This window comes from Chiloscyllium punctatum, chromosome 7 (genome assembly GCF_047496795.1).
Source record: "Chiloscyllium punctatum isolate Juve2018m chromosome 7, sChiPun1.3, whole genome shotgun sequence".
NCBI lineage: Eukaryota > Metazoa > Chordata > Chondrichthyes > Orectolobiformes > Hemiscylliidae > Chiloscyllium > Chiloscyllium punctatum.
This window is the reverse complement of record NC_092745.1, coordinates 58,192,938-58,215,953: the sequence shown is the minus strand read 5'-3', so window position 1 is coordinate 58,215,953 and position 23,016 is coordinate 58,192,938. Positions and strand designations below refer to the sequence as shown.

General features: G+C 40.3%; 1 protein-coding gene across 2 annotated transcripts in view; it reads left to right on the top strand.

The window, feature by feature from the left end:
* Positions 1–23,016, top strand: part of swt1 (SWT1 RNA endoribonuclease homolog) — a 133,739-nt gene that overhangs the window by 88,101 nt on the left and 22,622 nt on the right. For both annotated transcript variants that reach the window (XM_072573649.1, XM_072573648.1), the window contains 5 exons: positions 61–230; positions 6,920–7,058; positions 13,825–13,976; positions 15,063–15,304; positions 15,766–15,909. In XM_072573649.1, coding sequence (XP_072429750.1) covers positions 61–230; positions 6,920–7,058; positions 13,825–13,976; positions 15,063–15,304; positions 15,766–15,909 — 847 coding nt within the window. The remainder of the gene's footprint in view (positions 1–60; positions 231–6,919; positions 7,059–13,824; positions 13,977–15,062; positions 15,305–15,765; positions 15,910–23,016) is intronic.

The window sequence follows — 23,016 nt, the reverse complement described above, 5'->3', positions numbered from 1 at the left end:
AATCTCAGCTTATGTTTCAAATAGTATGTGACATTTTTATTATTTTTTTCTATCTTACAGTAAACAGTGTGCAAGAGCTGAATAGGTCTCCTAAACAGCATCAACCAGCAACCGAGTCAGCTTTGGTTGTTACTAGCATCATCAGTCAGTTAGAGAAATCACTAGGCACTGCTTTGTCAGTCATCTTAGAAACTGAGATGAAAACAATATATGAAGATCTCTGGACAGAGGTAAAAGTTGGATTTTTATATGGATTGTACAGAAGGGGATGTTTTTTATAAAATTTATATTAAAAACTTTTTCAAATCTTTTACAAACCACTATATATATATAAAAAACCAAAATACAAAAATTAGTACTCTTAATAATAAACTACCTACTATACTACCAGAACAAACATATCAACTTAAACCGCAATCAATTAAAATAAAAATTAAATTTAGCTGAATTCAAATTATCTTAAATTAAATTATATCACATTACTTTATTCTATTTCACTCACCACACCTCCATTAAAGCTCCCACCCCGGGAGCACCAGTCATTTTACCTGCATGTTTTTTCCCTAGCTTCCCCCTCCCAGGGCCCCACGAGTGCCCAAACTGATTTCCACTGCTATGTCATGGCCCTAATTAATATTGCCTATAAGTCTATGTAATATAATTTAGAAAGGGCTGCCACATCTGATAAAACTGCTTTGTTTTGTGGTGCACCATATTTGTTGGGTAGTCTTGGGGGAGATGCTCCATCACCAGTCTGTGCCACCCCCTAAGACCTGGGGGTTTTTTCCAACATCCAATTCATTAAAATGTTCTTTCTCGCACCGTGGGTAAGAATGTTACACAGTCTCTTCCTGTGTTACCCGAGAGAGGGCAAATTTGGCAACGCCAGAATAAGAAATACCGGATCTACTTTAACTTTGGTTTCCAGGATGTCCTTCAACTCCCTTTAGCACTCCAGTATCTCCGGATCTTACAACATGACCAGTAGCAGTGTGTAAGAGTGCCTATACTAATTTTACATTTGGGACATCCTGGAGACGATCCTCTCTTGAACTTAGCTAGCCTGTCTGGTGCCATATGAGCCCTGTGTAAAATCTTCAATTGCATGGCCTGTGCTTTATTACATATTGAGATTTTCTTCACATTTTCCCATATATCTTCCCATGTTTCCAGTGAAATATCCTCTCCTAGTTCCTGATTCCAAGTGCTACAGAGTCTCTCTCACATCTCTTAAGGCATGTCCTTTCTGTGAATGATACAGTGTACTAACTGAAAAAGCGTCCATGCACCGGACACTTTTTTTTTCCACATCTGATTTGTAAGACTGAGCTAGGGGCATGGTCTTCCTCTGTATATAATCTCTTATCTAAAAGTACCCAAAAAAGTCCCTTTTAGACGATCCATGTTTATAACTTCATTACCTCATTGACATCAAGACCTCGTGCTCGAGTAACTCTCCCAAACAAGAGATTTCCTTATTCTCCCAAAGCTTAAAGCCGCAGTCCATTGTCCCAGGTTTAAATACTTGGGCTCATGCCAATGGGGTAAACAGCGAAGTCTTAAGCCAGTTACCCTTGTCTTGCCTCATTATCCTCCAGGCTTTCACGATATTTAAAATGATTGGGCTCTTCCACTGCTTGATCACGGATTTCATCTTATCCATGAATAATAGATAAACTAGGGGACATCTTGAATGCGAGGCTTCAACATCAAGCCAAATCAACGCCAAATTCCCCTGTACCCAGTCATTGTCTTATGCTAACAGGGCGCTTAGTTGATATCTCTTCAAGTCTGGAAGGTCCAACCACCATCACCATCACCATCACCCCCATCCCCGCCCCCACTATCCTGCGGGAGCTGCAATTTAGTAAATTTAATTAGGGGGCGCCTGCAACACCAAATAAAGGACACTAGCCAACCATTGAGCCTCCGTAACACTCGTCTAAGTAGCGACAAAGCGAGCATTCTCAAGGGGTACAACAGGCGAGGAAGAACATTCATTTAATCGAGGCTATTCAGCCTAACCATGATAATGGTAATCCCTTCCAGTAATTGTGCATAATTAACCTTTATACAGCTGGTGGAAGGGAATGTTTTAAGACTAAGTCAGTTCTACTGTCATGCGAATAACGTGATTGAAGAATTTAGTCCGTTATTTGTAGAACGCGATCTTTCCTTACCTGTATTGGCTATAACCCAATTCTGGCCCCATTCGTTTAAATAGTGCTGTTATTGCACGATTTTCTTATATCGTGGGATTGCAGGGGAACAGAACTATTGTTATATCAGAACAGACTGTATAATATTTTAAAAGTTGTACCAGCAAATAAACAAGCACTGCCCTTTTTGAGTATTCCTGAAAAAAAAACTGCTGCTAAAATCTTTGTCGAGCACTAATGAGGACAAATGCAAAAGTGGTAAATTTCAAGGAGAGCAACCATTTGTACTGCACGAGAAAAGGTTGCTCATTGGCTGGCAAGTTGACTGTGAGGAGAAAGTGAGGACTGCAGATGCTGGAAGTTAGAGTCGAGAGTGTGGTGCTAGCAAAGCACAGCAGGTCAGGCAGCATCCAAGAAGTAGGAAAATCGACGTTTCGGGCATAAGCCTCATTCCTGATGAAGGGCTTATGCCCGAAATGTCGCTTCTCCTGCTTCTGTGATAGGTTGAGGCTTTCCCATAGAGAAAGCAACGGGAACTATTGTCCCCCTTGCTTTTGTTTGATTCAAAGGATGTGCAATGCCTGGCAATGTTCCTTTTCTCTTTACGGAGGCAAAGTCCCTGTGTATCAATATACATAAGTTCTAGCAAGTGCAAGTAAGCTACTTGCGAGCCTTGCTGTTGACCTTAATTGGTTGTTAGTATTACTATTAGAAACCACACTTAGGGTGGTTCAGCAAGTGTTGTTCAGTGGCATCTAATTTACTAATTATGTTGTGAGTTTTGTAAGAACAGCTGTCTAATGTCCAGTGGTCCCATGCACTTGTTCTCTTTAAAAGAGACACCACTCTTCAAAGAGAATCCAACAATATCACTTTACAGTTTCTCAAAAATCCAGACAAGTTCCTTATCATGCCTGGTTTTTGTTACTGCTTTTTCCTTGATTACTCGCCCACTAAAGCTTAGCTGTCCTCAGTCTTTTACTAATCTGCAGAGTTCTAACCAAACTCTCCTGGAATGTTAGTCTCATAAATATACCCTTTCACTGAGATAACTTGTTTACTTTTTTAGAGGAGATTATATTTGCATCTGACTTCAAACGGGCTCCTTTATACTGCCCAAAAGCTTTTCCTGGGTTTCGAGAAAATGAAATCAATTTTTAATTAATTTAAATCCAAAAGCAGGCTAATAAATGTCTTCAATGGTTCTTGTCTCTTGACATAAGCCCCCGCAATCTAAACAAATATCTATTAATAATCCAAGATGCAGGTACTGGTTTAATATCATGGTTCTGGAAATGCTGACTAAGATAATCCTTAAACCCCTTCACAAAAATAAATCATTAGTTTAACATCCAAACTCTTCAAAGAAAAAAAAGTGATATTCTAATCACCAAGCTTTTCATCACAAAGGGCAGTTGGAAAATATCAATAGGAGTAGACAATGTTTACATGGATTTATGAAAGGGACATCAAGTTTAACAATCCTACTTGAGTTTTTTTAAGGAAGTAACTAGTTGAATAGATGTGCAAAAACCAGTGGAGGCTATGCTGAATTTTCAGAAGGTATTTGTTAAAGTCCCACCGAAGAGGCTAAGCTGCAAGATTAAAGCACATGCTGACATTTTTTATAAGAACTGGTTAGCAGACATGAAACAGGAGGGTCGGATTACATGAGTTTCTTTTCATGGAAGGTGGTGTCTTGCGAAGTATCACAGGAAATCAGTGTTTGGGTGAGTCTCAGCTCCTATCAATATATATCAAGTGTTTGGATGTGGGTATCAAGTTTAATATTTCAAAGTTTGAGGTGGCACAGTGGCTCAGTGGTTAGCACTGCCTCACACTGCCAAGACCTGAGTTTGATACCACCCTTGGGCGATTCTGTGGAGTTTGCACGTCCTCCACATCTCTGCATGGGTTTCCTCTGGGTGTTCTTCTTTCCTCCCATAGTCCAAAAAATGTGCAGGTTAGGTGGATTGGCTATGCTAAATTACTTAATGTCCAGGGATGTGCAGGCTTGGTGGGTTAGCCTTGGGAAATAAAGGGTTACAGGGATAGGTTAGGGAGATGGGTCTGAACAGGATGCTCTTCGGAAGGTCAGTGCGGAGTCAATGAGCCGAGTGGCCTGCTTTCACACTGTAGGGATTCTATGATTCTATGTTTGCTGACAGCAGAGAACTAGATAGGGTAGTGAGTAATGAGAGGATGTAAAGAGGCTTCAAGGTAACAGATAAGCGAATTGGCAAATACAGGCAGACGCGTTATAACATTGGTAAGTGTGAATTTATCCACTTTGAGAGGAAACAAAATGGCAGAACATTATTTAAATGATAGATTGAGAAATGTTGATGTACAAAGGGATCTGGGTCTCCTTGTATGCTGATCATTGAAAGCAAGTATTTAGGTTCAGGAAGTGGTTAGGAAGGCAAATGATAGCTTGACCATGATTTGAGGAGAGGGACAAGTATGTCTTGCTGCAACTGTACAGGACCTTGCTGAGATAGTGTCTGGAATACTGTGTGCAGCTTAGGTCTCCTTACTGAAGCTAGGATAAACCTACCATGGAGGGAATGCAGCATAGGTTCACGGAGATAATTTATTGGCAAGATTGTTGAATTAGGAGAGACTAGGTCAACTAGACCTGTATTCACTGGAGTTTAGAAGAATGAGAAGAGATGTAATTGAAACATACAAAATTCTGAAAGGCTGGATAGACTGCATGTAGGGATGTTGTTTCCACTTGGAGGAGAAAGTGAGGACTGCAGATGCTGGAGATCAGAGCTGAAAATGTGTTGCTGGAAAAGCGCAGCAGGTCAGGCAGCATTTAAGGAACAGAAGAATCGACGTTTCTGGCATCAGCCCTTCTTCTAAACTCCAGTGAATGCAGGTCTAGTTGACCTAGTCTCTCCTAATTTGCAAAGTGCCTAGCCGATGTCAATTATTCCAGAAGGATAAGGTACCTCAAAACTTTTAACAACAGGAAGAACTAACCATTTCTGCTTACCACTTGAATGAGAATGTTTTATGAATTAAATGATGCTTGATAGGTAATTCTGATAATAACACAACCCTGAGGTCCTCTGGGAATACGGTAATATTACCTTTGTACTGAACTAATCCATGCTTGCAAAATTGGAACACGAAGTCCTAATTGGGATTAGATCAAGTAGGTCAATGCTGTGGTTCATTGGTTAGCACTGCAGCAGCCTCACTGTGCCAGCGAGTGGGTTCATTGGCTGTAGAAAAATGTTATTGTTATTTCTGTATCGAAGTGATGTAGACCAGTTTTTTGCAGCATCCAGCCTTGGATGATTGTATGAAGTTTGAATATGGTCTCTATGTCTGTGTGGTTTTTCCCTGGATGGTGCAATTTCCCCCCCTCCCATTTCAAAGATGTGCAGGGCAGGTGGATTGGCTATACTAAATTTCCCATAGTATGCCAGGGATACACAGGTTAAGACAGTTAGTCATCGTAAATGCAGGTTTGGGAGCTGGATCTGGGTGGGATGCTCTTCGGAGGGTCAGTACAGACTCTGCACTGTGGAAATTCTATGAAACCATTATAAGACATGATTCAGCAATTGAACAGCATTTGCTGACAATCCTGAATGTTAGAATTACGTGACTAATCAGTTTAAGATTATGACCAGTAATTGGGTTTGTAATGTAGCCATGCTTTCGAGAAGCTACAAATATTCATACACAGAGACCTGTCCTCTGTAGGAGAAAGAAACATGTTCAGTCACTGTGCCTTTTTTGAAATGAACAAAGATGTTGTGGACAGAAACATTCCTAGTTGCATTCTCCATGGCCAAGTCTTAACCAGTCAGAGTCAACTTGCCAACCAGTGAGCACCCTCATGACATGCAGTATACATTATTGATTCCTTCTGGTATTATTGCATTTCTGTCCTGATGAATTCAAAATGAAAACGTTTTGATAGCATAACTTTATTTTTCAGTAATGTCATAATGATCAAATGATTATTTTATGCTGAATAATTAATTTTGTTTGTTTTGACACTGTAGAAATTGAATTAATATTTAATTCCATGATATGTTATAAAACGTCTTCCATTTTTCTGTGCATAATAAGCGAATTTTAAAAATCAACTATCTGGATAATTTGTAAAAATTGAATTTCGCCAGAGATTCCACCAGAGGTGTAGTGAGACTAGTAGAAATTACAGGCATTTTTGCAGCATCCAGCCTTGGATGATTGTATGAAGTTTGAATATGGTCTCTATGTCTGTATGGTTTTTCCCTGGATGGTGCAATTCCTCCCCCCCGCCCTCATTTCAAAGATGTGCAGGGCAGGTGGATTGGCTATACTAAATTTCCCATAGTATGCCAGGGATACACAGGTTAAGACAGTTAGTCATCGTAAATGCAGGTTTGGGAGCTGGATCTGGGTGGGATGCAACTCTCACTGCAAATTCATCAGCCACTTCTCTGAAGTGATAGTCTGATTTTAATCCCATTATTTTAAGCCCAGAATCATACAAGGCCTTATCTTTCTGATAAAGAATTGTGCCTGCAGCATTCCAGATATTCATGTTTTGATCTGACTTATTCCTAAATTGGGGACTATAAAGTTTGTAACATATTAAAATATGTTTAAGTGTTTAAAAGTTTGTAAAGTAATCGCATTGTACAACTTTTAAGATTTTATGACTGTTACCAAAGTGTGGAGAATGGTTAAATATAATAAGTTAAATGAGTAATGATGTAATTGCTATGATCTCTCTCTGATCCTGACATCAGATACTATTTGTGAAGCCTCCTTGGTCCTTAGAAGACTTATTGCTATGTATGAAGAAACATTGGATTGCTGTATTTGGCCTAATTGTGAAAAGAAATTTGCAGTCGACTGTGGAGATGTTAAGTGATTATTTTCAAGCAGGTATGTGCAGGACATCAAATTTCATTAGTTGCAGAGGGGTTGATCGTGATGTAATTATTGACAGAAACTCTCACTGCAAGTTCATCAGCCACTTCTCTGAAGTGATAGTCTGATTTTAATCCCATTATTTTGTACAACAGACAGCACAATTTACTGCTGGATTAAGATCACCGTGCTGTAGACTTCAAAGCAACACTTAGTGCTGTTTACTAAATTTCTTATCCATGCAATATTGCTATTATGTGGGCACTTCTAAGCTGTCTGCAAACAGCTGAAATGTTTCAGGGACATTTCATGTTTTAATTGCAAGTGTTTCCTTTTCATGGACCAGGATTCTGAAAGGCGCATGTTTAGTCTGGAATCAAAAAACTGTTAATTTTTAGGTATATTTTCGATTTTTGAATTAACTTTTTCAGATTTTCATCAGAAGTGTAACTCCCAGGCATTTTTGTGCTGTACATCATGGTATATGTACCATAGACTCAAGAGCAGCCCATCGATACTGCTCTGCCATTCAATGGAATCATGACTGACACCATTTCATTCCCTTTCATCCACAACCTTGATTCCCTTACTGATTTAAAAATCTGTCTATCTCAGCCTTGAATACATTTAATGACCATGACCCTATGGTCTTCTCCAATAAATAATTCCTACCCGTCCTTCAGTATGGTTTTGCCGATTATGCCACTGAAGGGAAAATATGTTTTGTATAGTTTTCTATGTGAATGCACATCTTTCTGTCTTTAACTCTATCACAGATTGTGGTCTGTTGACCGCTCATATAAATGCTTCTGCTAGAATAATTTCAGACAGTGTATTTCTGTTTCAAGTATTCTTAAGTCTTAATATCATCACCTATAATCAAATATTTAAACAGAGCCTTTCTGTGTTTACTAATCAGGTTAATATTGTGCCCTGGCTATTCTTTCTAATTTTCTGTAAATCAATGTGGTCAACCCAGACCAACCTTTAACGAAGAGGTAGTCCATGATTATAGAATAAACATGATGAAGGAAATTATCGTCAGGTTACGGTGACCTACACTGTCTTACAGTGGAACTATATAAATGGAGCCAAATTTTTAAGAAAGGCAGAAAGAACAATACTGTGATGTTGATTTTATGTGTTGTTTTGAGTCATAGAGATATACAGCATGAAAACAGATGCTTCATTCGAACTTGTCCATGCTGACCAGATATCCTAACTAAATCTAATTTCATTTGGCCCATATCCCTCTAAACGCTTCCTATTCCAATACCCATCCAGATGCCTTATAAATGTTGTAATTGTACCAGCCTCCACCACTTCCTCTGGCAGCTCACTCCATACATGCATTGCTCGTTCCATTCATGAAAGAGTTGCCCCTTAGATCCCTTTTAAATCTTTTCCCTCTCACTTTAAACCTATGCCCTCTAGTTCTGGACTCCCCCATGCTGGGGAAAAGAGCTAAATCTACTTACCCAATCCATGCCCCTCATGATTTTATGAACCTCTATAAGGTCACTCCTTAGCCTCCGATGCTCCAGGGAAAACAGCCTCAGTCGATTCAGTCGGTACAGCTCAAACCCTCCAACTCAGGCAATATTCTTATAAATCTTTTCTGAATACCTTCAAGTTTCACAACATCCTTCCTATAGAAGGGAGACTAGAATTGCGTGCTGTATTCCAAAATTGGCCTAACCACTATCCTGTACTGTTGCAATATGACCTCCCAACTCCTATACTCAGTGCACTGACCAATAAAGGCAAGCATACCAAATGTCTTCCTCACTATTCTATCTACCTGCGACTCCACTTTCAAGGAACTATGAACCTGCACCCCAAGTTCTGTCCTGATTTGCCTTTCTAATATGCAGCACCTCACATTTATCTATATTAAACTCCATTTGGGATCGTATTCAATAACGACCGAGATCAGGCAAATAGCCACTTCGTTGATCACTCACAGTAACACAGTTCGAGGTGGTGATGGAATCCAAACTACAGTGTTTACAGTAAGTTCTTTATACACAGTTTTTACATATGTGAAATTTTTAGCACTATGGTGTTACATAGTTGTATCTATTATACACAAAAGTTTGCATGACATCTATCCTGACGAAGCAGGAGATGGTTTAAACACTTCTGAAATGCTGGCCATTTCTTCTGGGGAAATCAGGGCTAACATAAAAGCAAAAGAGAAAGCATATAAAATAGCAAAAAATAGTGGGAGAGCAGAGGATTGGGAAGCTTCCAAAGACCAATCGAGGGCAACGATAAAAAAATATGAGGGCGAAGATTAAGTATGAGGGTAAGCTAGCCAGTAATACAAAGGAAGACTGTACGTTTCTTTAGATATGTAAAGGACAAAAGAGAGGCAAAAGTGGGCATTGGGCTGCTGAAAAATGACACCGGAGATATAGTAGTGGGGTACAAAGAAATAATTACTTCAGTTCAGTCTTCACAGTGGAAGACATGAGTATTTTCTCTAAAATTCAAGAGAGTGAGGGGGCAGAGCTGAATATGGTCGCCAAGACCAAGGAAAAGATACTCGAAAAATTGAATGGCCTGAAGGTAGATAAATCACCTGGACCAGATGGACTACACCCCAGAGTTCGAAGGGAGATAGCTGAAGAGATAGTAGAGGGATCACTAGAATCAGGGAGGGTCCCAGAGGACTGGAAAATTGCTAATGTAACACGCTTGTTTAAAAAGGGAGTATGGCAGAAGATAGAAAATTATAGATCAATTAGCCTAACCTCAGTCGTGGGTAAGATCCTGGAATCCATCACGAAGGATGAGATTTCTGAACACTTGGAAGTGAATGGTAAAATAAAATAGAATCAGCATGGTTTCATTAAGTAGGTCATGCCTGACAAATTGTCTAGAGTTCTTTTGAGGAAGTAATGAGCAGATCAGACTAAAGAGAGCCAATGGATGTTGTCTACCTGGACTTCAAGAAGACCTTTGACAAGTTGATGCACAGGGGGCTACGGAGTAAGATAAGGACCCATGGTGTTAGAGGCAAGGTGCAAGCATGGATAGAAGCTTGCCTGTCTGGCAGAAAGCAGAGAGTGGCGATAAAGGGGTCCTTTTCAGGGTGGCAGCCAGTGACAAGTTGTGTTCCGCAAGACTCTGCATTGGGACCACAATTTTTCACTTTATACATTAACAATCTAGATGAAGAAACTGAGGGAATTCTGGCTACGTGTGCAGATGATATGAAGATAGATAGTAGGACACGTAACATTGAGGAAGCAGGAGGCTGCAGAAGGATTTGGATGGTTAAGAGAGTGGGCAAAGAAGTGGCAGATGGAATATAGCGTAGGAAGGTGTGAGGTCATGCACATTGATAGGAAGAAAAGAGGCATGGACTATTTTCTAAATGGGGAGAAAATTAAGAAGTCTGAAATGCAAAGAGACTTGGGAGTTCCAGTCCAGGATTCTCTGAAGTAAACTTGCAGGTTCAGTCAGTAGTTAGGAAGGTAACTGTAGTGATGGCATTTATTTTGAGAGGACTTGAATATAAAAGCAGGGCTGTACTTCTGAGGCACTATAAGGCTTTGGTCAGGCCACGTTTGTAGTATGGTGTGCAGGCTTTGGCCCCATATATCAGGAAGGATGTACTGGCCCTGGAGCATGTTCAGAAGAGATTCACGAGAATGGTCCCAGGAATGAAAAACTTAACATATGAGGAACATTTAAGGATTCTGGGTGTATCCTGAATGGAGTTTAGAAGGATGAGGGGTATCTAATTGAAGCTTACAGAATACTGAATGGCCTTGACACAGTGGATGTTGGGAAAATGTTTCCATTGCTAGGAGAGACTAGGGCTTGAGGGCATAGCCTTAGAGTAGACCTTTTAGAACAGAGATAAGGAGAAACTACTACAACCAAAGAGTGGTGAATCTATGGAATTCACTGCCATAGTAGGCTGTGCAGGCCAGATCATTGTGGAAATTAAAACTGAGATAGGTTTTCCATTGTAAAAGGGATCAAGAGTTATGGGGAGAAAGCAGGAGAATGGGGTTGAGAAACTCATCAGCCATGATTGAATGGTTGAGCAGACTCAATGGACAGAATGACCTAATTTCTGCTCCTATGTCTTATGGTCTTATGAGAATGAATGTCTGGTCTGACATTGCATAATTAAAAGGTGTTGGTCCTTTTGTCTTTAATGTGAACAAAAATACGAGACCTGTATAATCTAAATAATTAGAAATTAAATATGTACTAAATCAAAGTATAGAGAGTATCAAACTGACCTCCCGCAGCTGGGTCATGAGATTTGATTTACTGCTGCTGGTTTTAATAGTTCCTACACATTAATTCATGCAGTTCATGGAAGTGCTGTTTTGATCATAAATTTTTTAAATGGGGGAGTGGCCATATTTAAAAGATACATGCTAGTGGAGGAAACTGTTCGATGTTCTGCAATTTTTTCAGGTCCTGAAAGGTGGTTTATTAAGGGCTGATTAATATTATAATCTTTCCATAGTTTTGAGTGAGCTACGGAGACACAATGGCAGGTTTGGCATTGTTCTGAGTAGGTTACAGTATTAACACTTATTCAGAGATAGGTTTGATACAAATCTAAACACTGATTGCAGCAAGGAGCCGATAAGAATTGAAAGGTGTAAAGAAACAGTAATGGGTTGCAAGGGATGTTTAAATTTAGTTTATCTTGTAATAGTAAAATGTACTACAAAAACGCAGTTTTATAAATGAATGGAAACATGGGATAGTAAACATAATGCGCTTGTACCATTTTAAAACATTTCTCTCATGGGATGTGGACCAGAATTTATTGACCATTTCTAGTTGCCCTTGAGAAGGTGGTAGTGAACTGCTTCCTTGTCCTGATACATTTGTGGGTGCAGTTTAGACACATAGTCACTCGACCTTTTCTCCTAAAACAAGCCTTGATTCTAGAACCTTGTCTGAACTATCTCGTAATTGAATTACATCTTTCCTACATTCTTGAAGACACTTGTGGATGAACAATAAATATTGGCAGTGCTAGTGATCATGAGATCCTATGAGGGTTAAATTTTAGATTTGTTCAAATTGCATTCTTTAATTTATGATGTTCCTCTGAATAGGCATTTAAAGTAAGCAAATATTTTGTATCTCTTCACCGTAGAAGATTCAAGCAGCATCTGAGAATGGAGATGAAAGGGAAGAAACTTTTTTAAAAATGCTTTATGATCACCAGCAAAAAGATACTGAGAAAACTGTTCGATTTTAAAAGCTGCCAGTTCCCCAGGTCCTGATAGGTTTCATCCTAGAGTCTTAAAAGAAGTAGCTGCCTTTGAGAGAATACCTGCATTGGTCTTAGTTTTACAAAAGTTTCTTGATTCTGGAAAGTTTGTGCAGTTTGGAAAATAGCAAATAAGACTCCTCTATTCAAGAAAGGAAGGAGATAGAAAGCAGGAAGCTGCAGGCAAGTTAGTTTAATGTTTGTTATAGGGAATTGCTAGAATCTACTATTAGGAAGGTTATGTTGGACAGTGGAACATCTGCACGTAATTAGGTAGAGTCAACATGGTTTTGTGAAAGGGAAACCACGTTCAGTCAATCGATTGGAGGTCTTTGAGGAAGTAATGGAGAACTAATGAGCATACTGTGCTTAGATTTTCAGAAATTATTTGACAAAATGCTACGTCAAAGATTTCTAACCAAACTATGAACTTATAGGGTGGGAGTTAATATAGTAGCATGAATAGAGAATTGGTTAGCTAACAGCAAACTGAGAGTAGGCGTAAATTGGTCATTTTTGGATTGGCAAGATGTGATGAGTGGAATGCCACAGGGATCAATGCAAATGCCTCAATTACTTTCATGTTTGAAGTGGATCTGGGTGTGGAGTGATTCATTTAGTCATTCCTCCAAGCCCAATATGTCCTTCCTCAGGTGTGGTGCTCAGAGTACCCAAGTAGGGTCTAACCAAGGTCTTGTATAACCACGGAATAACTTCTGCATCCTGATACTCCAGTCCTCTACATATAATTAGCCTTCTTGATTATTTTTTGCACTTGTTTGTGGCATTTTAAAGTTCTATGCACTTGAACCCCAGTCTCTTTGGACGTCCACTGTATTTAACTTCATGCCATCAAGAAAGTACACTGGTTTATCCTTTTTCAATCCAAATGAATAACCTCGTACCTACTTATATAAAACTCCATCTGTCACAGTTTTGCCCATCAACCTATTTTATCAATATTTCTTCTTTTATGCTATCATCTACACTATCTACAATGCTAATTTTGTGTCATCAGCAAATTTGGATATACGACTTTCAACACCATTATCCAAGTCATATCATAATGTTTCAATAAGATCACTATACGTTTTTCAAAACTTCAAATGATACAGGTGAAAACTAGTTAACCTTTATTAATAATAACATCCTGCCTCCATCAGTTAGTCAAATGCACCCTCGCTATGGAAAGATTATAAATTCTTATTTACATTGCCTTAGTGAATACATTTAATAGATTTTTTTTTGCAATATGATCTCCATTACAGCCAACAATAGGACAGGATATCAGCAATACCTTCTACGTAAGTCATACTTGAGTTCACTGCATCCCATTTAAATAGTCGCAGCCCTAGTAATCTAAATTTGGCCAGAAGCACGCTCAATAGATGAAACAGCAGTTTTGTACAAGTTCATTCATTGGCATAATTTTGCAAAAGTACCTGTTGCTCTGGCTCTCCGTTTTGTTTTGAAGGACTGTTTGATTTACTGCCTTTAACCGTGGCTTTCTTTTTCACCATCTAGGTAAAAGGTCACGGTATAATCATTTTACTGTTACCTGGATGTTGCTAGAATCCCAAAAACTAATACAAGCCTTCAACTCAAGATCAGGTTATGGTGGCATTCTCCCACGCACCTTGGCTGTCATAGATGAGTTGCGAGAAAAGATTTCTGAGGTACCTTTGTACTTTCTAATCACCTTCATGTAATATTGGGACAAATGTTATGTTAGTTGGGTTGGTGACGATTCGCCACGGGATATTCGCTGCTGCCGATTAGCCACTGCCAGTTCGCCACCAGCATTTCTCCAGTGGGGTCGTTTGACCTCTGGAGACTGTTTTCCCTCCTGCCTGTTCTTTCATACTTCTCAGTCCCCTTTACTTATACAACATAGTACATATTGATAAAAAACGAGGTGAAGTAAATATCATTTTATTGGTTTATACATAAAAATGAGTTACAAACACTTATGGTGGCGAATCGTCCTCAGCAGCCAATGGGCGGTGGTGAAGCGTCCTCGGCGGTGAAAAGGCACTAATCGGTGGCAGCGAATGGTCCCATCCCGATGTTAGTTAAAGTTCATATTGTTGTGGATGAAAACAGTAGCAGCAATTACTTACAACAGTAATAAATTTGATGGAATTTTAGACTGGGGCTATTCCAGTGGCAGACAGTCATATTAGAATGGGGCATCCAATCACTGAGCACTTCTGGACTTCCCCATTGTAGTCAACATCCTCTTCTCAGTGATTTCTCATCTCGGATTTTTACCTGATTTGTTTTCTACTTCCACGTGATTGCATCGATGTTGGGGTGAGTGATTGAATTAATTGTGTGAGTAGATTATGGTATGTGGAATGGACCAGCTGGTCTTTTTTTCTTGTTTTGAAATGTTGACCCTAACTACTTTAGTCTGCTTTATGCAGGAATAGTACACCAAATGCAAATATCTGATCTAATAATTTTGCATTATCAGGAATCGATGCACACAGTATGAAATCCCCAAGCAAAGTAGCAGGGAGCATATGACATGAAATTAATGGGGAAAATGTGCCCCCAAGGGAAGATGTTTCTGAAGTGGGTAGGAGAGAGGTATTGGGAGTGGGGAGTTGTGGGCTCCCTTGTCAGGCTATGAATTGAAAGTAAGTTACCACAACTGGACAAAAGAGTCAGTACCTTCCCTCATTAAAAAAAGAGTAAAAAGTGGATGAATATTTGGGGTCTAAGGTTAGAAATCATTTTTCTTTCTCCTTGTTGTAAAGTATTGCAGCAAAAATGAACTAACTTCAACATTGCCAGAATGGTCACAAGGGTCTTCTGAAAAGTTGGAAATTCCATTCGCACCACCTTTAAATCCAGATTCAGGAAGAAATGTGACTGTCTTTCCATTCAACTGTATCAGTGGATGCCCCACGTCAGAGATGGATAACTCACAAGATGTGAACAGAATTCAACAAATCTGGGCCACCTTTGAAAATGTATGGAATATAATAAACAAATACAGGTAAAAAGGCATTATTTACTGATGAACATATAAGTAAGTGTTAGTCAAACTGTATGCAGTTTTGATTTAGGCACATTCTTGGCTGTTTCCCAAAGCAATTAGCTTTACTTTATATGCTGCTATGATGTAAGCATTTTGACTGGAGTGGAGAAACTGGATGAACTGTTACTTGGGTTTTGAGATGGCAAACCTAATGTTATCTTGTAAAGTTGAAATTTGTGAAATGTAAACCAATTATCAATGGTATCTACTGAATGACTACCAAACTTCAAACCACCAAATTGAAATTCCCAGAAATCACAATCTGTTTCCTAACTAACAAGTAAGAGTTTTTATTAACTTGTGCGAGCAATCCTGTAAATAAAATATTCATCTTTCATATTCATATAAAGTAAATTGTTTTTGCTTTAATCTTGTATGACAGCTCATGAGATTGAGAGATTACTTTTTTTCCCCACCAGCTCGTTAATTTTTGCAACCTTCAACCTTCCTCACAACCCATTAACTGTTGTAACTGACAGCAAGCTGCCACTTCCTGAGGAAGCATTTCAGAGCCTGCAAAGATTGATGCCTGCTGTAAAAGAACTACTGACACGAATTCAGAGGTGAGCACCTAGCTGTCCAGGAGAAATGTATAATGAACGTGGCAAGTCTTTTAATGCAGGTAGTTCCCAAGTGTAATTTGATAATTGTGCAGCAAGTTGTGTGCTAGCTGATATTGCCAATAATTCAGTTTTTACGCTTCCTTTCTCTGAATGATAAGATCTAATATTCATGCAACAAAATTGTAGAACATTGCATCAATCCAAGCAGACTCACTACTTGTGTAAACTGTAGGTATTATAATGAAACAAACCTTTGTTATCTTGTTAGCAAGTGGGGAGACAAAAAACCTTTTAAAGACTTTATGTAAAGTTTCTTTGTTTTCATTTTAAGCTACATTTTCTATTATTCTGAATCATTATGCTGTAAGGAATGATAAAGTTACTTGCCGATTCATAAACTTTTGTTTAAACTGCTATGTTAAAATATCATTCATCGGGAAGTGCAACATAAAGCTTAAATAAAAACAGAAAATCTTTAAAATACATTATTAGATCATAAGACATAGAAACAGAAATTAAGCGATTCAGCCCATTGAGTCTGCTCTGTCATTCTATCATGGTTGATAAGTTTCTCAACCTCATTCTCCTGCTTTCTCCCCATAACCCTTGACCCCCTTGGTACTCAATAACCTATCCATTTCAGTTTTAAATATACTCAATGACTGGCCTCCTCAGCCTTTAGTGGCAATGAATTCCATAGATTCACCACTCTCTGGCTGAAGACGTTTCTCCTTATCTTTGTTCTAAAAGGTCTTCCCTTTACTCTAAGGCTATTACCTCGGTCTCTACTCTCTCCTACCAATGCAAACAACATCCCAATATCTATTCTATTGAGGCCATTCAGTATTCTGTATGTTTTAATTAGATCACCCCCATGCTTCTAAACTCGATAGAGTATAAACTCCGAATCCTCAAATGTTAAGCTTTTCATTCCTGGGACCATTCTCGTGAACCTCTTCTGAACACGCTCCAGGGCCAGTACATCCTTCCTGAGATGAGGAGCCCAAAACTGCACACTATACTCCAAATGTGGCCTGACCAGAGCCTTATAGAGCCTCAGAAGTACACCCCTGCTTTTATATTCAAGTCCAAATGCTATCATTGCATTTGCCTTCTTAACTACTGACTCAACCTGCAAGTTTACCTTGAGAGAATTCTGGACTGGGACTCCCAAGTCTCTTTGCACTCCAGACTTCTGAATTTTCTCCCCATTTAGAAAATAGTCCATACCTCTGTTCTTCCTATCAAAGTGAATGACTTCACACTTTCCCATGTTGTACACCATCTGCCACTTCTTTGCCCACTCTCCTAATCTGTCCAAATCCTTCTGCAGCCTCCCCGCCTCCCCAGTGCTACCTGTCTCTCTACCTAATTTTGTATCGTCTGCAAACGTAGCCAAAATACACTCAGTTCCATCGTCTAGATTGTTAACATATAAAGTGAAATGTTGTGGTCCCAACACTGAGCCTTGGAGAACGCTACTTGTCACCTTCCAGCCTCCTGAGAAGGACCCTTTTATCTCCACTCTCTGCTTCTGCCAGACAGCCAAGCTTCTATCCATGCCAGCATCTTGCCTCTGACACCATGGCCCATATCTTACTCAGTAGCCTCCAGAGTAGCACCTTGTCAAAGGCCTTCCTGAAGTCCAGTTAGATAACATGCATTGGTTCTCCTTAGTCTAACCTGCTTATTACTTCCTCAAAGAATTCTAGCAAATTTGTCAGTTAACATACCCTTGATGAAACCATGCTGACTTTGCCCAATTTTATCATACACTTCCAAGTATTCAGAAATCTCATCCTTCACATTGGATTCCAGAATCTTAACCCGTGACTGAAGTTAGCCTAGTTGGTCTGTAATTGTCCGTCTTTTGCCTTATTCCCTTTTTAAATAAGGGTGTTATGTTAGTGATTTTCCAGTCTTCTGGGACACTGTCCTATTTCTAGCGACTCCTGAAAGATCACCACTAATGCCTCAATTATCTCTTCAGCTATCTCCCTTAGGACTCTGGGGTGTAGTCCATCTGGGCCAAGTGATTTATCCACCTTCAGGCCATTCAGTTTTTCTAGCACCTTCTCCTTGGTGATGGCCACCATACTCCGCTCTGCTCCCACACACTCTTGAATTTTTGCAATATTACCCATGTCTTCCACCATGAAGACTGATGCGAAGAACTTACTTGGTTTCTCAGCCATTTCCTTGTGCCCCACTACTATGTCTCATCCCCCTGCTGAATTAGTTTAAACCCGCCCAAAGAGCATGAACAAATTTCTCCCCCCACCGCCCCAGGCTATTAGCACCCCTCTTGTTCAGGTGAAGACCATCTTGTTTGTAGAGTTCCCACCTACCCCAGAAAGAGCCCCAATTATCCAGGAATCCAAACCCCTCCTTTCTGCGCATTCCCTGTAGCCACATATTCAACTCCTCAAAATTGTAGTTCGAGTATACGGGAGGTTGAGAGTAGTGAAGTTAGAACTAAGATTTCAGTCTTGTAAGATGGCACTGGCAAGCAAGAAGTTGGTTTGATGTGTGTCTACTTCAACGCCAGGAGCATCGGGAATAATGTGGGTGAACTTTCAGCATGGTTTGGTACCTGGGATTTCGAAGTTGTGGCCCTTTCAGAGACATGTGTAGAGCAGGGACAGGAATGGTTATTGCAGGTTCTGGGATTTAGATGCTTCAGTAAGGACCGAGAAAATGGTAAAAGAGGGAGTGGTGTGGCACTGTTAGTCAAAGACAGTATTATGGTTGCAGAAAGGATGTTTGAGGACTCCCATACTGAGATAGTATGGGCTGAGATTAGAATCGGGAAAGAAGAGGTTACCCTGTTGGAAATTTTCTGTAGGCCTCAAATAGTTCCAGAGATGGAGAGGATAGGATAGCAAAGATGATTCTCGATAGGAGCGAGAGTGACAGGGTGGTTGTTATGAGGGACTTTAATTTTCCAAATATTGATTGGGAATACTAGAATTCAAGTACTTTAGATGGATCAGTTTGTGTCCAATATGTGCAGGAGGGTCTCCTGTAACAGGCCAACAAGGGTGAGGCCACATCAGATATAGTACTGGGGAATGAACCTAGCCATGTATTAGATTTGGAGAACTTTGGTGATAGTGACTACAGTTCAGTTATAGTTACTTTAGTGATGGAAATGGTTAGGTATATACCCTAGAGCAAGAATTATAGCTGGGATAAAGGCAATTACGATACGATTAGGCAAGATTTAGGATGCATAGGATGGGGAAGGAAACTGCAAGGGATAGACACAGTTAAAATGTGGAGTTAATTCAAGGACCAGTTACTGCAGGCCCTTGATAAGTATGTACCGGTCAGGCAGGAAGGAATTTTTCGAGTGCGGGAACCATGGTTGACAGATTGAAAGGCCTTATGGGGCTTTGCTGCTTTCTACTTTATGGACCTGCTATGAAGAACATGCTCACATTCCCTGTTACTGAACAGAATCCTCATTTTGTCTCCTGGAGGAGCTGTTCATTTACTCTGAGAAGGAGATTAAGGAGAATACTTGCAATGACTTTCCCTATGGCCCGTTTTCATTCTACTCCTTGCCACTTCACAGACTTCTGATCAGCATGCGCGGACCCTCTCAGTGGCTGTGGAGCCATCCCGCTTAGAGGGAACATTACCTCTTGTGTACAGCAGGGAGACCCTTTTTCAGTTACACAATTAGCCTTATCTTCTTTATCGAAGCTGACCACAATTATGAGGTCTTGGAGACCAGCTATCATGTCCACCTGTTTCCAAGTGAGGGAAATGTGGTCTTGTATTCTTACTGAGAGTGCTTTAATTCTATTTTCTCGTACTGGTGGCCTTGTTGGTTCACAGCTGTTAGACGGCCTTGCTGACCAGGCTGGAGCTGTGCTATATGGTCAGGAGGGGTACCAACATGAAGGAATGAGTTTTGGTTCAGACTCGCGAAGTGTTCCATCTAAAGAGTGCTGACTTGCCTCCCTATCTTTGATGAACACCACATCGTGTGACATTCTCTGTGGGGCACATCTTTGGGTGATTGGGCTTTAGATAATCTTCACTGCACTGAAGAATCCAGACACACAAGGCTGTGGGCAAGTTCCTGGATTTCTTGCACCATCATTCCATCCACCATCTGTTCTTTAAGTCACAATTTTTTGTTGGACCTCCGCCTTCATTTGTTTGTGTACCTGCATCTTTTCCTTCAACTGTTGGTGGTGTTTCCACTTGAGGAACACCTTGCACTTGTGATAGTAGCTCCTGGATCTCCTGGTTATTCTCGCCAAACAGTCTTGACATTTCCAGGTAGAGAAAGGTAGAGATCTCGCATGTGGTGTTTATGATGGATGCAAGAGCAGACCAGGTGCTGCAGACATTCTTGGTTCCTGTATTTCAATCTCTACCTTGTCAAGCCCGTTTTATTATCTTGAATGTTTCAATGAGACCACTCAATAAGACTGAGAGGGCCTGGCAAAAGCTGCCCTGGAGCACCTTGGTTGCAAAGCGAAGCATCAAGTGTTCTAGACAGGTCAGAAAACTGGGATTTCCCATTAACTGCAGCTTTGGGGTAAGATTAGGAGATAGAAAGGACATGTCATGTTTTGTTGCTCTTTTCTGGATTTTTCAACGTGATCACCTCTCCTCCTTCTGAACTCCAGAAAACTTGCATCAACCTCATTGGAAAAATAATTACCTAATGTGGGAGTTGACCTTGGGTTAAGAATCCCATTATCTACCAACTGAGCTAGCCCGGCCATGCGTTAACCCCATCTTTCAATTTATGTGTTCAATTTTCAAGTGCTGAAGGAGTTAGATATTTATTTCCAGCACTTTGTTTTGTTTTTGTTTTCACTTCTATATTCAGATTTTCTTCAAAAAGTGTTAATACTTGAATTTTATGTCGAGATAATAAATGTGCTCAAATATAGATGAAAAGTTGGTAATGGAGCAGGAAGGGCAACCATAACAACAGCAACAAAGATAGAAATGAAACCAGGAAATGTGAGGAAAGGTATCGTCTTTGAGTGGAATTTTACTGCCTGAAGAAAATATTCACTGCATGTTTTAGTAATACGTTTCGTTGGTTTGGAGCAATAACTACTTAGTATCAATCAAATAATACAGTACTGCACAGCGCCATGTTCAAATCAATTTTGTGTTTTTACACTTCCTTACTTCACTTGTTAAAGTTGCTAGTTTATAGTTAGAGAAATCAAAGACAGGTTAAACAGATTGCTGTAATCTTTAATATGTAGAATGGAGATGTCTGATTCATAATAAAATGTAAATGAAGTTTGAGGTTGTTGCTGGTGTCTCTGGGTTTCACAATTGTTCCAGCAAGATATGTTTTGTTCAAGTAGATTCTGCTGATTTACTTAGTAAACGACAGCAAATTTAGGCTTTGGTAAGTACAATCGGCATCCCCTGAGTAATGCTGAAATTTGAGCTGACATACTGTTTTAGTATTTTGGATTAGTGGTGTGGAAGAGCACAGCAGTTCAGGCAGCATCCGAGGAGCGGCAAAAGCCCTTTATTAGGAATAAAGGTGGTGAAGGAGGCCCAGGACCTCCATGTCCTCAGCAGAGTGGGAGGGGGAGTTGAAATGTTGCTCCCGATGCGGTCTCCTCTACACTGGGGAGACTGGACGCCTCCTAGCAGAGCGCTTTAGGGAACATCTCCAGGACACCCGCACCAATCAACCACACAGCCCCGTGGCCCACCATTTCAACTCCCCCCTCCCACTCTGCCGAGGACATGGAGGTCCTGGGCCTCCTTCACCGCCGCTCCCGCACCACCAGACGCCTGGAGGAAGAACGCCTCATCTTCCGCCTCGGAACACTTCAACCCCAGGGCATCAATGTGGACTTCAACAGTTTCCTCATTTCCCCTTCCCCCACCTCACCCTAGTTCTGAACTTCCAGCTCAGCACTGTCCCCATGACTTGTCCTACCTGCCTAGCTGCTTTTCCACCTATCCACTCCACCCTCCTCCCTGACCTATCACCTTCATCTCCTCCCCCACTCACCCATTGTACTCTATGCTACTTTCTCCCCACCCCCACCCTCCTCTAGCTTATCTCTCCACGCTTCAGGCTCTCTGCCTTTATTCCTGATGAAGGGCTTTTGCCCGAAATGTCGATTTTGCTACTCCTCAGATGCTGCCTGAACTGCTGTGCTCTTCCAGCACCACTAATCCAGAATCTGTTTTCCAGCATCTGCAGTTATTGTTTTTACCATACCGTTTTAGTATCCAGTGTGCTAGAACTAGAAACTAACTTTTCTTAATATGAGGATACCGTCTCAAAAGGTACATCATGATTCTCTTCAGTATGCCAATTATTCACTAAGATATATGTTTAGTTAAGATCTTTCCATTAACTTTTACCCAAGAGACCTTCCTGTTTCTGATTTTATGACTCTAGATTCTACAGCCAAAGCACAGGCCACCCTGTTACTCCTACGCAATTGGTTTAAGAAATCAGAAAAGATTTTTGTTTTCCAATAGCCTGCTGCTAGGATTTCTAACTGCAGCTGAGCTGACAAGGATTTAAGACTGACATTAGGAGCAGAGTATGTTATTTGGCTCAAACCTCTCCCATATTCAACAAGTTCATGGCTGATCCACCCCAGGTACCAACTGCTCTTTCATGCCAGTTCATCATAGCCCTCAAGTCACCAACATCTCAAAAATCCATCGACCTCCTTTTTAAATACTTTGTGATCTTAGCGAGTTTTACATCCAGAACTTTGTGATCTGAATGTAGAATTCCAGCCATTGCTACCATTTGGGAGAAGGAGTGCCCTTGTGAATCAGTTTTAAATCAGTGTTCCCTTATTCTGTAACCGTGTACATCTTCTATCTTGTGAATCTCGTCTGCTTCAATAAGATTGCCCTTTAATTTTCTAAATTGAATGATGACCCAATCTGTTCAGCCACTTTTAATTAGTCAACCTCTTCACCCCCAAAATCATCATGGTGAATCTCTTTTGCAATATCTAATGCAATATGTCCTTTCTTAAGTACAGGGATCAAAACTATACAGAGCTCTACATGTACAGGCTCATCAGCACCCTGTAGTTGTAACAAGGTTTCCTATTTTGCAAGTCTTACCCCCATCAA